At 41.4% G+C, this 23985-nt stretch overlaps 1 protein-coding gene across 1 annotated transcript in view; it reads right to left on the reverse strand.

Annotated features, from left to right (window-relative positions):
- Window positions 1-23985, reverse strand: part of CFAP58 (cilia and flagella associated protein 58) — a 197437-nt gene that overhangs the window by 134967 nt on the left and 38485 nt on the right. Inside the window, exons 2-8 of the mRNA XM_042780815.1 lie at window positions 17656-17970; window positions 15438-15586; window positions 12472-12628; window positions 11386-11580; window positions 7402-7539; window positions 4894-5053; window positions 4500-4567 (exon numbers count right to left, since the gene is read on the reverse strand). Of these exons, the coding sequence (XP_042636749.1) occupies window positions 4500-4567; window positions 4894-5053; window positions 7402-7539; window positions 11386-11580; window positions 12472-12628; window positions 15438-15586; window positions 17656-17970 (1182 nt within the window). The remainder of the gene's footprint in view (window positions 1-4499; window positions 4568-4893; window positions 5054-7401; window positions 7540-11385; window positions 11581-12471; window positions 12629-15437; window positions 15587-17655; window positions 17971-23985) is intronic.

The following is a 23985-nucleotide window of genomic DNA, read 5'->3' on the forward strand; positions in this document are numbered from 1 at the left end:
CACACACACACACACACACACGTATGTATATATGTGTGTATATGTGTGTGTATACACATACACATAGATACAAACTTTGTATTGTGATTTGGGCAAAAGTTTACAGAAATTGGTTTTCCATTCAACGATTCATGCACCTTTTGTTCCGTGCCACTGATTGCGGTCCCCACAATGTAACCGCACTCCTCCTACTTCCTCCGTTTCCCCGTTTCCATTCGTCCTTCTGTCCTATCCTTTCCTGCCTTCTGAGCTGTATCCCTGGCTAAATGCTGCCCTTTGGATTTCATGTGGTTGACTGTTCCAAGGACTGTGTACCTCCCTGGTGTTATCGTAGTGCCTAAGGTATTTGATTGCTAACCAGAAGGCTCGCAGTTCAAACCTGCCAGCCACTCCTCAGAAGGACAACTGGGCAGTCTACTTCTGTAGAGATACTGCCTCAGAAACCCAAGGAGGGGTGGCTATGAGTCGGATCTGACTTGACGGCAGTGAGTTTGGTTTGGTTTATTAGTGAAGTTGAATACTTTTTCTGTGGCATGACCATTAGTATTTCTGTTTTTAAAACTGCCTACACATGTCCTTTACACATTTTTCTCATGAACTATTTATCCTTTTCGTAGATTTGTAAGAGCTCTTTACACATAAAGATACCCACTGCCATTGAGTCAATTCCAACTCATAGAGACTGTCATTGGGTTTCCGAGGCAGTAAATCTTTATGGAAGTAGATTGCCCAGTCTTGCTTCCACAGAGTGGCTAGTGGGGTTGAACCACCAACCTTCCGTTAGCAGTCAGATGCCTTAGGCACTGTGCTACCAGAGCTCTTTTGCACATAAAGATACTTACCCTTTAACTGAAATAATTTAGTCAATTCGTCTTTCTTTAGAGAGTGTTTTGTTGCATAGAAAAATTAGACTTTTCTTTCACTGCATCTTTGAATCTTGGCTTTGATGCTTCTACCTTTGGTGTTAACTTTCTATTTTATCCTACTATTTTGCAGTTTTATTTTAAAATTTAACTCTTTCATATATTGAAATATATTCTGGTGAAAAGAGTGAAATAGGGATCTTTTTTCTCCAAAAGAAGTAGTTCACTATCATAACATAATTTTTTAATTATCCATACTTCTCACTGGTGTGAGATGACACCTTTATCTTAGGTAATAATCTTGGGGTTTTTGTAGCTTCCCATTCTCCTCCCCTGCTCAGTCACTTGGACATCACGGCCACACTATTTGTTATTGACGGTTTAGAACACACGCAAACCTGTTGAGGCAAATGCTTCCATCACCACTCTGCCTTTTCTAGACATTTTATAGCTATTATCACTTTTGTGATATTATCACTTTTGTGATGTCAAAGCTGCAATGAAAGAATTGGCGAAGAACAAGGCTCCAGGAATTGACAGAATACCCATTGAGATATTTCAACAAACGGATGCCTCATTGGAGGCACTCACTTGGTTATGCCAAGAGATTTGGAAGACAGCTACCTGGCCAACTGACTGGAAGAGATCCATATTTGTGCCCATTCCAAAGAAAGGTGATCCCACAGATTGGGGAAATTATAGAACAATATCATTAATATCGCACGCAAGTAAGATCTTACTGAAGATAATTCAGAAACGTTTGCAGCAGTATATTGACAGAGAACTTCCAGAGGTGCAAGCTGGATTCAGAAGAGGATGTGGAACAAGGGATATCATAGTTGTTGTCAGATGGATCTTGGCTCAAGGCAAAGAATACCAGAAAGATGTCTACTTGTGTTTTATTGACTATGCAAAGGCATTTGATTGTGTGTATCATAACAAATTATGGATAACATTGAGAAGAATGGGAATTCCCGAGCACTTGATTGTACTCATGAGGAACCTGTACCATGACCAGGAAGCTGTCGTTTGAATGGAACAAGTGAACACTGCATGGTTTAAAATCAGGAAGGGAGTGCATCAGGGTTGTATCCTTTCCCCATACTTATTCAATCTATATGCTGAGCAAATAATCTGAGAAGCTGGACTATATGAAGAAAAACGTGGCATCAGGATTGGAGGAAGAATCATTAACAACCTGAAATACGCAGACGATACAACTTTGCTTGCTGAAAGTGAGGATGACTTGAGGCACTTACTGATGAAGGTTGAAGAATACAGTCTGCAGTATGGATTACGTCTCAGTACAAAGAAAATAAAAATCCTCACAACTGGACCAATGAGCAGCATCACAATAAATGGAGAGAAGACTGAGGTTGTCAAAGAGTTCACGTTTCTTGGTTCTACAATCGATGTCAATGGAAGCAGCAGGCAGGACATTAGATGATGTGTAGCATTGGGAAAGTCAACAGCAAAGGAACTCTTTCAAGTGTTGAGGAGCAAGGATGTCTCCTTGAGGACTAAGGTGTGCCTGACACAAGCCATGATATTTCCAATCGCCTGGTATGCATGTGAGAGCTGGACAATGAATAAGGAAGACCGAAAAAGAGTTGATCCTTGGAAGCGAGAATGGCCAGACTTTGTCTCACCTATTTTGGTCATGTTGTCAGAAGGGACCATTCCTTGGAGAAGGATGTCATGCTTGGTAGGATGGAGGGTCAACGAAAGAGGCGGAGGCCTTCAACAAGATGAATTGACATGGTGGCTACGAAGATGGGCTCAAGTATAGCAGGGATCGTGGAGCTGGTGCGGGATCAGGCAGTATTTTGTTCTGCTGTGCATGGGATTGCTAGGAGTCGGAAACGACTCGACGGCACCTAACAACAACAACAACTACATCACTTTTGTTCTTCTGAAGGAACTCTAGAATCACATTTCAAGTTCTAACAACAAAACTCACCAAATGTTTATTGGAAATATTAAATGCATGAATCAATTTAGACAGAATTTATAATTTAGATAGAATTTATATCTTTGTCACATGGCATTTTTCTCATCTAACAACTTGGTATAGCTCTGCACTTTCCAAGTCTTCCATATCACCCTCCAAGCATTCTGTATGTTTTTTATATCTTGGTCCTATAGATGTCTTGGTAATTTTATTCATAGATATTTTATTACTTTGGTTGCTATTGTAAAAGGGGTTTTTTCATCTTATGGTCCAACTGATTCTTTGCACAAACGAAAGCTATGACATCTATATATTTATTTTATAACCTGCCACTCTACTGAACTCGTATTAGTTCTAGTAGTGTTTCAGTTCATTTTCTTGGATTTTGTGAGAGAAAATCCTATTATATGGAGGACCCATGTCCCAACCATTATGCCAAATGCCACTCTTTGATCAGGTACATGAAAAGGAAGAGGTCCCTAACAAAAAACAAGAATGCTGATGACATCTACAAAATAACAGGAAAAGAGAACATGACAACTTCTATAGCATCAAGAATTGGGGTCAACACTGAATGGTTTAAAAAAAGTGAGAGATTTTTTTCAAACCTTAAAACTATTGAAGCAAAAGTACAGACATTTCAATATGGGAATGTTTTGATAGTCACTCAGACAGTTATAAAACGTGCTCTAATATTTCCTGTTGTCGTCATATCTGTCAAAGGAAACATTAGATTGTAAACTCATCTAGATTGGAAGCACCCTGAAGGCAGAGAACTCCATACACCCAGCGCCTAGCACAGCGCCTGCACATAGTATGCACTCGATTGAATGAATGGATGAATGGAGAAATTGCCAAGATAAGCCACAAGTGCTAAGTATAAACACTTCTCAAAGGCAAATAGTTGTAATGATCCTATCTAGAGATTTAGATGCTACCTGATGTCTGGTGAGCTGAAAGCCTGAGGACATGCTTTTATGCATGTTATCTCACTCTGATTTACAAACTCACTGCAGCTGGCATGAGGTCAGCAAGACAGGTATTCCTGTCTCACACTGATGGAGTCAGAATTCATACCCAGATTCTTGGTCACCAAGTCCAGAACTGCTTTTGCCACACCAAATTTGACTGGTATAGCATATTCTGCTGTATACTCTTATTCAGAAAAGAGTAATACCACTGGATAATAAAAGGTGACATTTAGTAAGCATCTACTATGTACTAGGCACATAAAACAAGTGCTTTATGTGTACTATCTCATGACATTCCCCAACAACCATCAGCATAGAGGTAGAATCTGGTCCCCACCAGATCTGACTCCAAAGTTTATGTCATTAACAACTCTGTTGAACTATATGGCCTCCTATGACATTTAAGGGAGCTCTGGTAGTGTAGTGCCTAAAGCATTTGACTGCTAACCAGAAGGCTGGTGGTTCAAACCCACCAGCCACTCTTCAGAGAAAGACTGGATAATCTACTTCCATAGAGATACCACCTGGGAAACCCAAGGAGGGGTCGTTATAAGTTGGATCCGACTCCATGGCAGTGAGTTTGTGTTTTTGTTTTTTAATAACATTTAAATTTTCCCCCACAGGTCAATGTTAAGCTGGGTAAAATAGGGGTTCACCATATGGTAAAGTACTTAATGGAGAAATAAAGTTAGAAGCCATTTATATGTATCCCACCGATTCTTGGTACACCACCATTGTCCCAAATACTACTGTTGGGAACATTTCATTTATCCCCTCATTTTCTGTGGAGAAACTGAACTAACACAGAAGGTCATGTATACCCCACACTTGAGAGTGCTATATAAGTGGTATTACTTCATGACAACTACTGATAATACTTTGAGCTGGATTTACATTGTGCCAATACACCTATTGAAGAGTTTTTAAAGATGTCAAACCAGGTATTCAAAATGATGCCCCCTTGTATTGGAATGTTGTTTATTTTGCTGATTTCCTTTGGCACAGTTTGTGACGGTGCACATGGAACCCTGGGTTGCCAGCTGACATTGGTCACCAATTAAATGTTTATAAATGAATAAAACAAAGACCAAAATGGTTCTTGGTCTACCTCTCTCTAATCCCAAAATCTGATTTTTTAGGGTCTCCTTGTGCTGTTCCACTTCAGCCTTTTGATCTTCAATCTGGTGTAATTTCTTATGGATTTGTTCTCTTATTTTATTGAGCTTCCCGATGTCAATGCGCATCTGATGGACTTCGTCCTCTTTGGCCTGTAATTAGTGAGACAGAATTACCAGGGATACTCAGTCAATAAAGGGTCAGCTGACTAGACAACGGTAAACTCAGAACCAATAAAGAAAATCCTTCTTAAGTCTGTGTAAAGTTGCCCTGTGGGATTAAATGAAAGCACACACTGTTTGATTTGGGAAGAGACTGGAAAATTCTATCCTCTGAATAAAATGCATAGCAAAATAAGCTAAATATAATGAAAAAAAGTGATCAGGCCTGATGTCTCAAAGTACAATCTAATTGCTAAATCAAACAAGGGAAAAATGTTAAGATGTGTGTCATAAATATATCAATTTTGTATACCTACATTATATTTGACTAATCATTTTCATAGACTCACAAAGTAATGTTTCTCAGAAGGTTATTAAAGTGCTGCAAAACACCCAAGTACTCTCTCAGACCCACAGGGCCATGTAGTACAACTTCCTACACTAGAGAAGGGGTTCTCTTTCCCCCGAGGATACTCATCTATGGCTGTATACATAGACAGGTGGATGAAGCAATATTAATGGACAATTCTGCCTAATGGCAAAAAATGAACCAAAAAATAATTCTAACAAAGAAAAGCACAGGATTCTTATCTACGGACTTCAAGATTTATGGACCTTTAAAATCTAAGTTAAATTCACTTTTTAAAAACTTTGTCATTCTTAGAAATAACCAGAAAGGCAGCCAGGGAGTCTTCTGGAAAAGTTAGCAATTATTCCAGCTTTGGGAAATGAAAAGACTAAAGTTAGCTGTGTCTGCTATCCTTGAATTATTGCTAGAAGCAGAACCCCATAGGTTCTAGATCTGGTAACAAAAATATCCCATCTTTCAAGGTCCTCCATTCATGTAATCAGAGGAAAGAATTAATTTACCTTAGGAGCTAATATTGGAGCTCTGGTAGCATAGTGGCTAAGACACTTCCCTGCTAACCAGACGGCTGGCGGTTCAAACCCACCAGCCACTCCTCGGAAGGAAGGTTGGGCAATCCTACTTCCGTAGTGATACTGCCTCGGAAACCCAAGGAGGGGTCGCTATGAGTCGGGTTTGACTTGACGGCACATAACAACAACAACAAGGAGGTAATATAGGAGCTCTGGTAGCGTAGTGCCTCGGAAACCCAAGGAGAGGTCGCTATGAGTCGGGTCCAACTCAACAGCACATAACAACAACAGGCGCTAATATATTATTTTCCCCCAAGTGGTCATTTCATCTCTACTTCAACTTACAGCATTCTCATGAAAGAATGGTTTCAAGTCAAAGGACTTCATTAGCCTCAGAGTCCATAGGGTCCAAATTAGTTGACTTTAAGGCCCCTTTTGATTCTAAGATGTTGTAATTCAGGAGTTATTAATCTAGATGCTATAGTTAGACTTCAGAAAAAATCCCAGAAACCAGAGACTGCATGCAAAACAAGATGTGAGCTGGGTGTGTGTGTGGGTGTGTGGGTGTGTGTTCTTTCATCAGATATTCAAAAGTGCCTGTGATACAATACAAAAAATAAAGTATTATTCATTACTTAAATCTATATATTTTTCTTGACAAAACCGAAAAAACCAAACACACTGTCATCAAGTTGGAACCGACTCTTAGCAACCCCTCCTTGGGATTCCGAGGTGGTATCACTACGGAAGTAGATTGCCCAGCCTTCCTTCCAAAGAGTGGCTGGTGGGTTTGAAGCACTGGCCTTCTGGTTAGCAGTCAAATGCCTTAGGCACTACGCCACCATATTCTAACATAAACAGAGTAGGGAATATGGATTTTTCAGTATTAAAGAGATAAACATAAAGCTACTCTATTAGATGTGTAGGCATACGATATGTATCCAAGTGTAAAACTGTTATCTACACTTCATTTGCAAGCACTCTTCAGTAAAGCAAGGAGAAGAACGGGAAACCTGTCCTGAAATTTGCAGTGGACAGAAGTGAAATTTGAGGTTTCACTGCCCTGGAAGTAAGAACCTAATCGTACCAACATCTCATTGTCCCCCCAATTCCACCTTCTCCATACAAGTAACACATAATCTGAATTCTTTGGTTTCTAGCTCTGGGGCAAGTGGTTACTCTCAAGGCTCAATCAGAGAAGGAAACGTTTGAGCTGCTTTGGAAAGCATTTGCATAAGCACATGATCAATAATCAGATTTGCCATTTCACAAATAGGAATGGAAGTTGTTTGCTTCTGGCCATAAAGTAACGACTGCAGGCTTGCCTCTGGTGCATCACGGTGCTAAGTAAGGGTAGTGTGGGTTACCTAACCCAAGGGCTCAAACTGCAGTGGCAAACCTACATTAACAGGTAAAGCGGGAGGGAGTGCTAGGGGACAGAGGTGTCACTTTGTGTTTACTTTGAGCTCCAACGCCTTCTGCTGGTTTTCCTGCGATAGCTGCTCACAAACCAAACTGTGCTGTTCGTTCTCTTGCTGAAGTTTCGCGTTTCTCATTTGAAACTGCTCCAGTTCCTTTGCAGCTCTCTCATTCAGTATCTGAAAGATGTGGAATGAGCTGGTTAACGCTTTTTAATCTGATTACAGTATCTGCATATACACACAGGAGGCGCCACAAACCTCCCGGGAAGATGGCAGCAACCACAGTTTTTTGTCTTTGTAGAAATTGTTCTTTATCCCTGATGAAAGCACTAATGCACTCAAATATGATGAATGTTAAACGGCTGAGGAAAACGATGCCTTCTGATGAATAACACAGAGCCTAATTTTTTTTTTTTTTTTTCTGAGAGCCTTGGGAAGTCTTGTTCACAGGTGGTGGATAAATATTTTAATGCCTGTTTGCCATTTGGCAGGCTTCACAACCGCAACAATTGCTATAATCATTGCAAATGAGCTGGAGATTCAAATGGGTTTTATCAGCTGTGGGGCTGGGAAGCTATATCTTCAGAAGCAAATCCGGCATTAACATGCCTACAACATTTTCTTGAACAGGCCTGTTGACTACACCAACACACAGCCAATTCCCCTTTAATCCAACTTAAGTCCAAGCCATGGAGCAGCGGCATAGTGATTTGTATTTGGGTGATTGCAGTGTCAGGAAGATTTTCCTCTTCCCCCACTGACTAACCTGAGCAGACACGGTTTTATAAAAAGAGGATTATATTTTTGGGGGGAGCATCATTCCTATTGGAGGAGCGTCATTCCTATTGGGGGAGCAAAAGGACTGAGAGAGAGAGAGGAGAGGAGATGAAGCTTACTGCCATCGAATGGATTCCGACTCACAGCGACCCCTCCTTGGGTTTCCGAGGCAGTATCTCTACGGAAGTAGATTGCCCAACCTTCCTTCTGAGGAGTGGCTGGTAGGTTTGAACTGCCAGTCTTCTGGTAAGCAGTCAAATACAAAACCCAATTCTCCATCAACAGAGACTAAATAAAATGGAGCCAGCCACCCTAAAAACAAAACTGTGTCTCCCATGATGCCTGGATATTGCTAAACAAAGCATTATACTTTTATCATACTGTTAACCATGAAAATTCTCTGAAAAGTCCCAATTTCATGTTCAAAGATGTCTTCTGGAGACTGTGCTTTGTGTGTTATCTACTTAAATAAAATTCATAAAGCAACTGACAAAGAAGTTTTTAAGTAGGAAAATACTATATGACTTGCTAATTCTTTGGAAACAAACTTTCTAAGAGGAAATATTTTCAAGAAATCACTTTTTTTTTTTTCAGGTGGCTTCTTTAAGAAGACTAGAATTATTATTTGTATTATCCTAAATCACTATAATAGTGGAAATGTTTTTCTAAAAACTACCTTCTTAAAAATACATAAAAACTAAGTATGTTTCTTAACTTGAAATTTAAAAATAAACCTGCACAAGGTAAGTCATATTATATTCATACAATGAAATACTACACAGCAATGAGAATTGTCATAGTGAAACATCTGACTTACTCTCTGCCAGAAATAAAAGCAGAGTCTTATTGAAGGATGTAAAAATGAAGCATTTCATGGAATGAGACACACAAGCACCCAGACTAGAGGCTGCAGAGTGTGTTCCGAGCTGCAGAGAAGGAGACAGCGCACAGTTTTCATCTGTTGAAACAAACAGTGGACGTGTACTTTGGGGTCATGGAAAGGGGAGGAGGAGGAAGCATGGCCAAAAGTTACAAAGGTTTGCTAACCTATAGCCTTAAAGTTTTTAACATGGGTTACATCCTGAGACCTGGTACATTCTGAGGTTTTTTTACAACCTGGGGTTTAACAAGACATTTTATCAAGGAGAATTGAGTCAACGTTCTGTCACAGCTGCAGCCTGCCTGCCCCTTTATCTAAAGGTAACAAGCTTGTGCTTTTGGGATTTACAAAGAGTCAATAGGAAGGAAGGAAAGATTTCAGTGAATAAGTGTAATTTAGGGGAGTCAGGAAATCATAACTGAGGCCTGGTTAATTGGTGTTTGCTTCACCTTGGTTACAGAGTGACCAGACAGCAGTAGGCTCCATCTCAACCTTATAATTCTAATCCTATTTCCTAGGCTCTGGGGATAAGATTGACCAAACTGAGTAAACATTCTTAAAAGACACCTTCAACAAACAAGTCTTCATCCAAGCTAGAAATCTTCTCCTGCTCTCTTTGTGTTACAAGTAGTTAAACTTATACAAAGAAGCTGAATTGTCTCTTTAGAACAGTAGAAATTAAGATTTCAGCTTAATTCAGAGTGGGGTTTTAATTTAGGCCTTGAATCACCCCATTTCAGCTATGCCAGTCCCTCAGTCCCAAGGTTCATGTATATAGAACAAATGTTCTGTTGATCTCTGTCCAATAGAACCTTCTACAATGATGGAAAGCCTGTATCCACACTGTCCAACACCATATCTACAAGCCAAATGTGGCTACTGAGTACTTGAAATGGTTGGTGCTAGCGGTGACATAGTAACTAAGGCATTTGACTGCTAACCAGAAGGCTGGGGGTTCAAAACCACCAGCCACCCCTCAGAAGAAGGATTGGGCAATCTACTTCCGTAGTGATACTGCCTCAGAAATGCAAGGAGGGGGCACTATGAGTGGATCCTACTCCACAGCAGTAAGTTTAGTTTTTTTCATTTTTATTTAAATGTGTATATCATCACATGGTAGCATAGTGCTTAAGGCACTTGACTGCTAACCAGAAGGCTGGCAGTTCAAACCCACCAGCCACTCCTCGGAAGGAAGGTTGGGCAATCTACTTCCATAGTGATACTGCCTCAGAAACCCAAGGAAGGGTCACAATGAGTCGGGTCCGACTCAAAGGCACACAACAACATCATAGTCACATGACCCTGGTGGCTACCATACTAGACAGTCCAAGTCTATAACCACATGGCAACAACAGGAATGAATGTCACAAACACAACGTTGGTCAAAAGAAGTCAGACACAAAAAAGCACATCCTGTAATCTCGGCTCTGGATTCTGGATAACCAAAAACCAAGCTCACTGCCGGCGGAGTCAGATCCGTCTCACAGCTGACCCCTCCTTGGGTTTCCAAGGCAGTATCTCTACAGAAGTAGATTGCCCAGTCTTCCTTCCAAGAAGTGGCTGGTGGGTTTGAATCACCAGCCTTCTGGTTAGCAGTCAGATGCCTTAGGCACTAGGCCACCAGAGCATCTAGCATTCTGGAAGAGTTGACCTTTCCAGGAGATGACTGGGAGGGGGCACAAAGAGATTCTGGGGTGCTGATAATATTCTGTTTCTTGAGCAAGGTGCATGTTACCAAGGCATATTCAAATGGTGAGAAGTCATCAAGTTTTACATTGTGATACATACTTGTCTGTGTCTATATTAGGAGCCTTGCTGGTACAGTGGTTAAAGCACTTGCTACTAACCAAAAGGACAGCAGCTGAAACGCACCAGCAGCTCTGTGGAATAAAGTGGCAGTCTGCTTCCTTTTTTTTAGTTTGGTGTGTTTATTCAAAACAAAAACAAACTCACTGCCATCCAGTGTTTCTGACTCATGGCAACTCATCGTTGGGATTCCAAGGCGGTTTCATTAATGAAGTAGATTGCCCAACCGTCCTTCCTTCTGGGTAGTGGCTGGTGAGTTTGAACCGCCAGCCTTCTGGTTAGTAGTCAAATAAATGCCTTAGGCACTACGCCACCAGAGCATCAACAAAATGTTTTAAAAATAAAAAAAGATATTTACCTGATGGAGTTGGAAGAAAAGGAGGGCATACCTACCTATAAGAGTCAAAGACCAAATGCAGTGTTAGATATCGTGTTACCAACATCAGTAGTGAAGAGAGTTTGCTGCTTTCCAGAGAAAATTCAAAACGCTAAGAAGGGCACGAACAAAGGCAACGTTCTTGTTCTCGTGAGAACCGCGGTAAGGCCCACACCCAATGCACCTTCTGCTCCTTCAGCTGCTGCTCCAGTTTCTGGAGCTCCTCCTTGCTTTTCTGCACGTACTGCTGCAGAGCCTTGATTTCCGATTGCTTGGTGTCCATGTCCGTCTGAATCTGCTTGAGTTCTTTCTCTAGTTTTTCCTTCTTGCGAGACTCTCGCGAAGCTTCGTTCTGGCGTAGTTGGATTTCTTGTTGGAACTATGGTGACAGAAAAGAGAGAGAAGGAAGAAATGAACCCCTCACCCTGTAGGACTCAGCCAGCCTAGCTTCTCCCTCCCTGAAGTCTTTCATCTTAAGGGCAGTCATTTGGGAGTAGCATTTCCCCAATAGGACAATCATCTTTGAACACCTTTGTTCAAACTTCTCAAGGCCACAGAATAGTCTATGTTGTGTATCATGGTTTTGACACCAAATGTCCACCCTAATGGTGGACAAGTCCACAAAAGATGATAGAAATTCCAGTTAAATATGGAAGCCCAAATTAGAGGGAAATTAAACACAGAAAGAATTCATCCAATTCTCCGTCAACAAGGACTAAGTAAAACGTAGCCAGCTATCCTAAATATGACATTGTGTTTCACATGAGTTCTGGCTATTGCCAAACAGAGCACTATAGTTTTATCATGATGTTCAAATTCTATGGAAAGCCTTTCTCTTAAATTCTGTGCTCAAAGAGGTCATGTTTTGTTTTTCTTGGCAACTAAACCTTATTCATTATCTATTTGACATCTGGCTTTTTGCAAATGGATTCAGATGGATTCTGCTAGATTACTTCCTTGTAAGAGAGAAGGTTCAAAGGAATTACTTCCATCATCTCTAGATACAGGGCCCCCTTGTCTTCACAAGGGATACCTTTTTGGGCCAGAATTTTAAGCTGGGAAGGCCTGCCTTAGTGACCTCTCAGCGAAATTAAGAATCAAAGTGCTCTTGAAGAAACAAACCAGACAAATAAGTAGAACAGTGGATGCTTCACTTGGGCATAAAGAGGCAAGTTTGAGAAAGAACCGAGAGGAGAAGGAGCCCAGAGAAGGACAGAACGCCCTTCTGGAAGGAGTATGCCTCCATCTTGGCCTCTGCGGCTAAGCAGACCTGATTGATGGTTTGCTCGGCCTCTTCTCTCGATCGCTCTGTCTCCTGCTGCAGCTCACTGTTCTGAGCTAGAGACTCTCTCAATTTCACCACTTCTGTCAAGAGCTGGTCTCGTTCCTTTGTTACTTCTTCTTTGAACTTCAGTAAATCTCGGATACTGAAAAAAAAGAAAACAGGAATCTAAGTGACCATCTTCTCAAGAATTCCTCTGATCACCCTGTGAGCTCAATTTCATGGGAAAGACTTCAGGTCAATGATTAACACCATTCAGGCATCAAAGATCTGCATACCCTGACCTAAGGAGCTATTGGAGATCATGTGGAGAAGAATCTCCAATAACAGCATGTATAATATCCTTTTTTTTTTTTTTTAAGAAAAAAAAGTGGCTATTTGTGTGTGTCTGTATGTTTTATAGGCATTTTTCTAGAAGTCCAAAAAAATAAACATGAAAATGAGAACTGGTTACCTCTGAGGAGTGGAATACAAGATGCAAGAGATGAGGGGATTATTTTAATTCCTTACTTTCCACACCTCTGTAATATTTGGACTTGTTACAAGACTATAGTACTATTGCCAGCACTTGTTATTAACCCTAAAAAAAAACAAAATCAAACCCACTGCCATTGAGTCAATTTTCACTCATAGGTGGTCAATCTTTATGGCAGTAGATTGCCCTATCTTCCTTCTGCCGAGTGGCTGGGGGGTTTGAACCACCAACCTTCTAGTTAGCAGTCAAATGCCTTAGGCACTGTACCACCAAAGCTCCTTAGTTAACCCTAGGGAGATGTCAACTTAGGAAATTATTTGTTGACTGTATTGCCTAAGGCATTCGACTGCTAACCAGATGGTTGCTGGTTCAAACCCACCAGCTACCCCACAGAAGGAGGACAAGGCAATCTTGTTCTGCAAAGATTTACCACCTGGAAACCCAATGGGGGTCAGCATGAGGCAGAATCGACTCAATGGCAGCGGCTTGTTATACCCATTGGAGGGCTATGGTTACAGCTATCAAGTCCTAAGTAAATAGTATGCACTGCACGCATTCTAACCATTCACCCAAAGAGATTCATTTCTCCCAAAGGAATGCACCCTAGATAAAGTGTTCCCAAAAACAAGATTTCAAAAATCATTCATGATGCCAAGTTTTAGAAGGTGTATGATAATATTCACCAAACTGAATTGTGAACCAGTTACCTCATATTTTAAAAGCCATGACATTATTTGGCTTGACTTTCTGAAGAGTTGGTGTTTTAAGAGTGGGAAAACGTAACTGATAATGACCTCAGCAACAGAATCAGCCTAGAGCAAGGCGGACAATTTAGGGCTGAGAACACAGAGAACCTGCATTCCAGACTCTTGCAGCTGACTGTCATCAAACTGCTACTCAAAACACCATAATTAACAGTGTTTATTTACCAACAACTTTGATATAACGTATATGTTTAGTAAGGAACCTTCAAAACCTCACTCAAACTCTTCTTTCTCTGAAACAAAACGTTAAATTCTAAGGTTACTCCAAAGGCAAACAGCTACATTTGGCACATGGTTGAGGAAATAATTGTGAGCTGGGTGCTTTCTCCCTGTTCAGTTCTCGGCAGAACTCGTACTACCTGAATTAGTTGCCTCACACTGCTCTTAAGCATTGCTTAATTGCTCTGAATGTGTTTGACATCTTTAAAAAGAAGAGAGAGTCCTTCCTAACAGGGATCACATCTTCTGTTAATTTTCCTATTCTCTACCCCCTCAACACCTGTGCTTTCAATCAAAGTTGGATAAATGTATCTAAAAAGCATAAGCAGGCTAGAGAGCATTTAGATATTGTTAAGAATGCCCAAGGCTATGCTCCTTCCTGCTTCATTGCTTCACTCAGTGCTAGACTCATCAAGGAACAACGAAGGTGTCCTCCTTCAAGGAGTCCATGGCCTAATGAGTAAAGAAGCACATCAACCAATAATTTTACAATCTGATTAGTTCCATTATGGTCTTAGGGAAATAGAGAACACAGTGACTCTTTCTCCCTGGTCACTGGGGTGGTGGTGGGCAGAGAGTTGAAGAGGCAGTGTTGGAACAGAAATGCTGATGGTGTGGAAATTAAGATGGTGTTTGAAAACGGATCTTGAAGGATGAATAGAGTTTTATTTTGTATAGGAGTTAATAAAAGACATTCAAGGCATAGAAAGCGGCATGTGCAAAAGTATGAAGGCATGAGCAAGAATGGTAGGGCTTGAAATGAGTCTGGAGAGGCTGGTTGAGGCAGATCTATGAAGGGCTCTGAAAGACAAGCTCAAGAGTTTGGGTTTTATCCCTTGGGCATGGGTAGCTATTGAAGGTGCTTACGCTGGTGATGGCTGCATGTAGGTATGTATTTCAAAAGCAATGCAGAGGATGGAATAAAGAGGGGCAGAGAAAGAAGTTAGGAGGCTACTGCCAAACCCAGCAGAGACCAGGGGCCAGGAACCAAGGCAGTAGCACTAGGGGTAGGGAGGATGGCCAGACCAAAGTCTGAGTCAATAGCACTAAGCTTTAAGGGATGAAGGAATGATGGGGTGGCGAAAAACTGTTTTCTGGCCTAGATCCTAAGGGGGTAGGGAGGATGATGGTACAACTAAACATGGGGAGTGTATGGGAGGAGCTGGGAGTGTGAGCAGAAAGGGAGGCAGAAGTCTGCACAAGTTGGAGAGAAATAAACCCAAAATCTATACTCATTTTGAGACAGAGTACTGAATCTTCTAGACCAAAACGTTTAATATAACCAAAGATTCAAAGTTCTTGAGAATGGAGAACAGGAGTATTGGGGGGGGGGGGGGAACAGCCACAGACAGAGAGCAATCTCCAGGAATCCAACAAGGAAGGAGAACCTTGTGTCACAGAAAACATTCAAGATGACGCTGGCAAACCCCAGACTCTCTGTAGAAGAAAGAGGCCTCTGCAGAAGTTCAACATCTCTCAAGAAGGCTATGACCTACTTGCTATCCTGATCCATTGACAGTCCAGATCCTTGCTCAACTAGCTTGGTCAAGTTCACTATTTCCTCTTTCAGTGCAATAATGGTCTCCTTTGCCTTCTGCTCCTTATCATAGGCTGAGTCCACCATCTTCCAGGCCTTTTCAATTTCCTAGAGGGGCCATAGGATATTAGTGAGAAAAACCAAACTAGAGTCCAATTCGGGATAAACTGAATAAACAGACTAATACCATGACTACAATATAATATTTATAGGAAAACGATACATTAAATTTGTATTGATTTATTGGCTTATTCAGCCTGGGTTAGTCAATGCTGAAGAGTACATTTAAGGAAGTAGACTGGCAAAGTGTCTTTTTTCTTATTATATAGGTGAGTAGAGCTACAAGGCTCACATACATCAAGGGCTATGTACCTAAGGCAACTATGTCCAATGAAGATGTTAACATAAGCTTGCAAAATTCAAAATGAAAGCTTTCCAAGTCTGGATATTTTATGGGAAAATAATAAGGAATGGTCATAGATCTAAGTTCTCAATTTTAAGCTCTTGATAGATTCCAAATGAAAATGTGTTTTGTCTTCAGGTCCCAAGTGAGCTCCTAGATGGCTTTAGAACAATCCAAAGCAACACGGTCCTCTCTGTACCTAATTGCTCACAACAACCTGGGTAATGCCCATTTCCAGAAACCCATGCCCAGGCCTTCTCTCCAAATGCTTCCAGGGGAAAAACAAAAACCATAGCACAGAATGGAAACAATGACTCATGCAGCTTCAACCTCCTTACTATTTTACTTTACTATTACAAAATGCAATGTGGATATTAAAACAAATACTTAAAAGTAAATTATAGCCAATTAAGTAGATGAGCAAATACAGTAAGTGGTGCAATGGCTCTGAATTTTATGCCTCCACTTAACTGTCTTGCCAAATTTTGTCAAGTCAAATGTGGGCCTCTTATCCAGGTACAAAGCTACAAGCTTTAGGTGGAAAAAAAAAATCCATTTTTATGTTCACAAGAAATAAAATGAGTCCAAGAAAATATTTAATTTAATAAGTCTGTGTCCCCTATTTCATTAGAAAGAGAGAAATGTCACTTCGGTAACAACAGCACACGACTTAGTGGTTGGAAACAAAATGCCAGTTTGTGGCAAACGTTCTTCCAAAGCAAACACGTGTGTACTCTTTCCGGTAAAAGAAATGAAGGATGTTTAAATGAAACTATGATTAAAAGAAATTTTTTCCAAGTTAACTTTGCCAATGAGATTTTGATCCACTCATGGTTTCTATTTCCAGTTTTTATATTTAAAACAAAAAGTGTTGTTTTGTTTTTCACCATCATGAAATGAACTGAAGCCTTCTTATGTTGTTTTTTTCAGATAGGAGAAGCGAAAATGACAATACAAAAACTTGGTGCTAAAAAAATAAAGCAGTTCCTACAATAACAGGTAAGCTATATTTTGTCCTGGTCTTGGAAATTCATTTGAATCGGTGACATCAAATTGCCTGATATCAAGGGAATGATCTAAAATGATACCAATCACCTCTTGTAACTAAGGTTTTAATTGTAAATTAAAATGTTCTCAACCTCTTGTCACCTTGATACAACAAGGGACATGTTTATCATCTTTACTTTCAAAATAATACAACATATTTGAGGATGGAAAAATAACTGTAACACAAAGTCAGGCTTCCTCATTACCCCCCAGACTGAACCCCTGTTCTCCCAGTAGGAGGAATTAGAAGGATCAAGGTCAAGACGAAGGAAGAAATAGCATGAAAATTACTATCTGGGAATTCTCAAATTAATCTCTCCTCAATTGTTAGAAAATGTAGAAATTGTGAAGCTATCTTTAACAAGCTATTATCATACATACGATATTTAATTACTCATCTTACATCAAACAAAACATCCTGAGATCTCTAATATGGCATTTACTTATCTTTAATTCATTTTTCTAACCTATTATTTCCCAGAAACCAAGCAGTAAGGTTCTACATTATTTTCTGCAAGTTGAAATTCACTCAGGTTAATTATTTTCTTTGGAGATGAACATGAGTCCCTAGGCTTAATGAATATATAAATCATGTAAATTTTTCCTTAGTAACTCGTTTACCACCAGCCTAGAGCTGCCAATAGAATGAAAGTACAATGAAAAATTTTAAACCCAAGATCCAGTTACGGCTGCTCTCTTTCAGCTTCATTTCCGGACCATCACTGACCTTCTTCAGGGACGCAATGGTGGTCTGATCATCCTGAGAGAGCTTCAGGGCAGTGGCAACCTTCGCAGAATTGACCACGATCTCTGCATTTAGCTCTCGGCATTTGGCCATCAAACGCCTCTCATTGTCATAAGACCTTCTCATGACAGCATGAAGTTTTTCATATTCAATCCTAAATTTCTCCAGACTTTTGTCTCCGGAAAGTTCATTGAGAACCTCCTGAAAATCCCTTTCGATTTCTTCAAATGCAGTTTCTTCCAGCACTAGCTTTTCATTTTTTTCCTGTACAAGAGAGCAAAGATGGGAATGTGCATTCTGACATTTATACCATTACTAGCAAAGTATCACCATGATTATGCCATGAATGAGAGATTAGAAGAAATTAAGACTGGGGCTGGGGGAAGGCTCCTTTTACATTGACTGATACATTAATAATGAATACCATTGTGATAAAAACATTGCCCACCTCATGGATTATATTATATTAAGGATTATATTCAATGGGATAACTCATGTTAAGGAGCTCTGGTGGCGTAGTGCCTAAGGCATTTGACTGCTAACCAGAAGGCTGGCATTTCAAACCCACCAGCCACTCCTCGGAAGGAAGATTGGGCAATCTACTTCCACAGTGATACCGCTTCAGAAACCCAAGGAGGGGATCCAACTCACTGGCAGTGAGTTTGGTTTGGTTTTTATAACTCATGTAAGGACCTGGCCAGTAGTCAATGAATGACAGCCGTCCTGGTTATTCCAAGCCGTAATCTCTTGTCATTGCATCCTGCTTCTTACTGCCCCCACGACTGCAGAAGGGAGCCATGACATGTTGAAGCCAGACCCAGGGAAATTTTGGCATGAGTATCACGAAATCATGAACACATAGTGAAACCCACCAGAAGGTTCTCCTAACAGAGATTCCATCATTTTTATCCCTTAGAAAAATTAGGCCAGGTCATCCCCACAAATATATTAAAATACTCCTTGTACAATGCCCATGACCTTTTCCAAATTTGTTTTCCATAATTTAAAAAAAATTTTGATTTTTGTTTTATAAAGTTGATACCACCTCATAGAGACTCCATGTGTTTCTGAGTGGAACTGTGCTACATTATGTCTTCAATGGCCATGGTCTCTGAGAGGTAGATTGCCTGGCCTTTCCTTCAAGGCACCTCTTGGGGGATTCAAACCACCAACCTGGGGGTTAGTCACTGAGTGCTAACTGTTGGTGCTGCCCAGGGACTATTTTCCATGATTTAGCTGGGCAAAAAGTATTTTTAAATAAAAGGCCAGACGTACATACATAGTTAAAGCAAGTCTAGCCATGACTTAGATGAGAACTCAGGAATCACACAGTTACATAGGAATTCTTATTTCCCTATTTCTTGTTAGATACAGCACAATAATAAGAAGAATTGGTACAGTTAATATATTCATTCATTCAGCAAACATTTATGGAACATATATAAGTCCTGTGATGATGCCTGTGATGATGCCACGGTAAGGAAAAAGCAGTCCTCCCATAGGAAACTTACACTTCAGGAGTTGATGGAGTAGTATGCAGATAATGGAAGTGTTGGATTAAATATCTGCCGTAAACAAAAGATGTCACTTTGAGGACTAAGATGTGCCTGATCCAAGCCATGGTATTTACGATCACTTCATATGCATGTGAAAGCTGGATGATGAATAAGGAAGACCAAAGAAGAATTGACGCATTTGAATTAGGGTGTTGGGCAAGAATACTGAATAAACCATGCACTGCCAGAAGAACAAACAAGTTTATCTTGGAAGAAGTACAGCTGGAGTGCTCCTTGGAAGCAAGGGTGGTGAGACTTTGTGTCATGTACTTTGGGCATGTTATCAAGAAGGACCAGGCCATGGAGAAGGACATCATGGTTGGTAAAGCAGAGGGTCAGAAAAAAAGAAGGAGACTCTCAAAGAGATGGATTGGCACAGTGGCTGCAACAATGGAGTCAAACATAGCAATGATTGTGAGGTTGGTACAGGACCAACCGGGCAACACTTCATTTTGTTGTACATATGGTTGCTATGAGTCAAAACTGACTTGACAGCACCTAACAACGACAACATAAATGAATTCAAAGTTTTATGTAAATCCATAGGAAGAGGGAATTACTCTCAATAACAAGAATTAAAGCAAATTCCATAATGGAGGTGGCATTTGAGCAAGCCCAGAAAGAAGAATGGATTTTCGCGGGTAGATATGGGGAGAAAGGGCCCCAGCAGAGGGCGAAGCTTAAGCAAAGAGTCAGGGTCAAGCAAGTATGCAGCATATGAGATTGGTTAAGAAGCTCAAGTTGGCTAAAACCACAGGGAATAAGGGACAGATTGTGAAGGCCACGAATGGCATTCTACAGAACATGTAGCACATTATTCTGAAGGCCACAGACAACCACTCAAGATTTCTAAGCAAAGGACTGATAGGATTTGTAAGGTCTTACTTATGTTTTAATATCATGCTTTGATATTCTACACACACACACAAAGGACTTTGACATCAAAACTCTATTGCTAACCAAAGACAACAGCTGAGACAATCTCCAATAACAGAGTAAAAATCCAATTCTCTCTGAAGATTTTGGGTAAGTAGTCTAGTTTAACTTCTACTTTGACAAGTCTACATATTTTAGGTTTTCAGAAACACTTGTGCTGTTAATTAAATCTCTAAAGATGAGATGAAAACAAAATGCAGTCTTTGGAGATGACCTCCAAAATAGATGTGGAGTCATAAGTGTATCTATAACATTTCGTATAACAGTGTTAGTACTAATTTTGAACTCAACAGAAGCTTTCTTCCTGACTTAAAGCAGATCACTGCAGTGTAGCCATTCCACAATGGAACAAATATCATGTTAAGGGAATACGCCACTGCTGCTGCTCTGTGCTTTCCTCTTGTTGATGCTAAACATGACCAAAACCAAAACCAAACTCACTGCCATCAACTTGGAACCAACTCACAGCTACCCCTCCTTGGGTTTCTGAGGCTATATCACTACAGGAGTAGATTGCCCCATCTTCCTTCCAAGGTTAGCAGTCATATGCCTTAGGCACTATGCTACACAAAAAAAATTTATTACGGCAATGTTCTCAATTCCATCCCTGTAAATGGTATTAATGTCAACACCTAGATTTGTTTGTAGGCCAGGTCTACCCTGTTTACTTGGCACTTATCACAGGAATGAGAACTCAGGAATCACACTGTTATACAGGATATTCCACACACCTCATAGGAATGGAAAAATATCCAAAAAAGAAAATTTTAAAGAAAATTTACAAACAAAAGATTTTTTTTCACATTGTTATTAAATACTTAAACCCACAACCCAGTTGATGCTGACTCATAATGACCCTATAAGACAGAGTAGAACTTCCCCACAGGTTTCCAAGGCTGTAAATCTTTACAGGAGCAGGCTGCCTCAGCTTCTCCTGCAGAGCAGCTGGTGGGTTCAAACCACCGACCTTTTGGTTAGCAGCCCAATACTTTAACCACAACACCACCAGAGCTCCTTATTAAACATATACTACTATTAAAAGGAAAACAAATATAATCTCTTAGCTGTAACTGATATATAGTTGGTATCTAAACCATTACAGCCCATAATGACATCTGTTTCAAAAGCAAAATTACACCAACAAAGGCACAAAATCATCAACTGATTAGAGAGGAAATGTGATGCCCTTCCTTGAACTCCTATTTATTAAGTGTATTCTATGTACCAGTTGTGGTGCTGGCGGAGAATGCTGAAAGTACCGTGGACTGCTAAAAGAACTAACAGATCTGTCCTGGAGGAAGTACAGCCAGAATGCTCCTTGGAAGCAAGAATGGCCAGACTTCATCTCACCTATTTTGGTCATGTTGTAAGAAGGGACCATTCCCTGGAGAAGGATGTCATGCTTGGTAGGGTGGAGGGTCGACGAAAGAGGGGAGGCCTTCAATGAGATGGATTGACACGGTGGCTGCAATGATGGGCTCAAGTATAGCAGGGATTGTGGGGCTGGCGCAGGATCGGGTAGTGTTTCGTTCTGCTGTGCATGGTGTCGCTACGAGTCGGAAACGACTCGACGGCACTTAACAACAACAACAACAACATGTACCAGGCACTGTTCTAGGCGTTGAGAATAGCAACTAGTGGGAAGAAAGAAAGGAAAAATGGGAAGTTTAGCTGCAATGAAAGAAGAAGCCAGAGTGGAAATGGATAATTGTGAAAGCAGAGGGCAGGAAAATTTGGTTGAGGTCAACTGAGAAGAAAAATAGGAGAAAGGAAGAAATGAGAGAAGATAATGGAAGCAAAGACAGATTGGAAGGTAATTATCTCATGGAATTGTTATTGAGGGCTTATGTATGGAGAATGAAGAAGAATGGAATAAACCAAAATGTCTAGTTGGGGAGAAAAGGAAGAAATACCCAAAACAAATAAAGAAAAAAATGAAGAAGTAGCAGGAACTGAAGGAGGAAATGGGAAGAAAAGAGATATGAGTGAGTATGGGTAATGAGGAGACATAATAGGGCCAGGATGTTATCAAAAGATGAGAGTAATGGAGCCCAGGGACAGAAGGAGATGGAGGGTGTAAAGGGACTGGTGGTAGGGAAGGAGGGTTCTTTTGACCACAGGACAATGGAGCCTATAAAGGGGACACTAGAGATGCAGGGGATGAGAATGGCATGGAGGGTCAAGGCAGGGAACTAGAACAGGAATGAGGGTATAGGGATAATGAGAGAAACTGGGACCACGGCCAGCTTCATGGTTATAATGGACACACAGGGGTCATTAAGGGTTCCAGGAATGGCCATGCAGTGAGGCTGAAGATGGGGTGGTACTATAATATGAAAGAGTGAATGGAGGCTACAACACAGTAACACAGGAGTCAGGAAATGAAGGGGCAGTGGTGACTGGCTGAAAGGTGTAAAGAAGATGTGTGACAGCAGTTGATCATATGATAGGGAATCGGGGTAGACAAGGTCAGTGAATGGGAATGACATTGATCTATCTACCAATATGTATAAAATTCAAAACTCAGCTGCCCTCGGGTTGATTTCGACTCATATGGACTCCTCCTCGGGTATCCGAGGTGGTATCTCTACAGAAGTAGATTGCCCAGTCACCTTTCTGAGGAGTGGCTGGTGGGTTTGAACCGCCAACCTTCTGGCTAGGAGTCAAATAATGCCTTAGACACCAGGCCACCAGAGCTTCTTATCTGTATGTATGTATTTAAGGTCTTCTTCCAGATGCTCCGAGTCAAGTGAGACGTCTCCAGTATTTCTGTGCGTACTTCTCTTGTGGTATCAACTTATTCTCAAAATTTAGGGGTGGGTGCATGTCATGTATGGGTCTGAGAACTCCTGAATTTCCACCCCACCCAGCACAGAGCCAGTTTACTAGGTGGGGATGGTAAGGGTGGTAAATGTCTGTCCACAGAAGAAGCGGCAGGAGGTTATGCGAACCAGAGCCAATTGGGGGAGGGAAGGAAAGGGAGGCTTCCACTGAGCTTGGGATGTTGATGAGGGAAATTCTGGAATCAATGAATGTGACAGGAATGAGTCGACAGTAAGGAGAAGGTACAATGGGGAGGGGTGAGCGAGAGGCGACAGAGAGAGGGGCGCCGACTCCTGACCTCGGCCATCCTGATGCTCTCTGGGGGCGGCCTCAGAGGTTGCTGTGGAGATCGCGGTAACTGGGCCGGAGTCTGGGGAGGGCTTGTGTACTACCCCAGCATCTAAAACAGCGCCATGTTATCTCTAGTCCCCGCCTGGCAGAAACCCTGAGCTCCGCGCGTCCTCCGGTCGCCTGGCAACGGCCACGCCCCCTAGGGGGAGCACGCGGACGTTCGAAAGAGGCGGAGCGAGGAGTGTCTGCTGGGGGCACTCGGGCGGTACTCTGCGGAAATATGCAAACATCCCCCTGAACAATGAGGGCCAAAGAAATGAGGAGGCGTAGAAACACCCAAGAGAAAGGAAAGGACTAACGGGCGGAGAACGGTGGGGAGGTGGTGGAGCCAGTAATTGAGAGCCCAGAACGGACCTTATAAGAAAAGGTGCATGCAGTCCTGGATGAAGGAAGGACCGGCAGCCGCCCTCTGCTCTCCGTAACAAAGCGATTCTGTCCCGGGAACGAGAAATCATCTCATTCGAGTCACTTGAACCCTCACGAAGTGGCTACTGTGTGCGAGACACTGAGGGAAAACCAAGGGTCCGAAAACACAGACCCTGCCTTGAAAGGCTTCACGGCACTTGTTGTTGTTGTTGTTGTGTGCCGTCGAGTCGGCCCCGACTCATAGCGACCCCTCCTTGGGTTTCCAAGGCAGTATCACTAC

The sequence above is a fragment of the Orycteropus afer genome, unplaced genomic scaffold (assembly GCF_000298275.1).
Source record: "Orycteropus afer afer isolate SDZICR_OR568_19922 unplaced genomic scaffold, OryAfe1.0 scaffold00064, whole genome shotgun sequence".
Lineage (NCBI taxonomy): Eukaryota > Metazoa > Chordata > Mammalia > Tubulidentata > Orycteropodidae > Orycteropus > Orycteropus afer.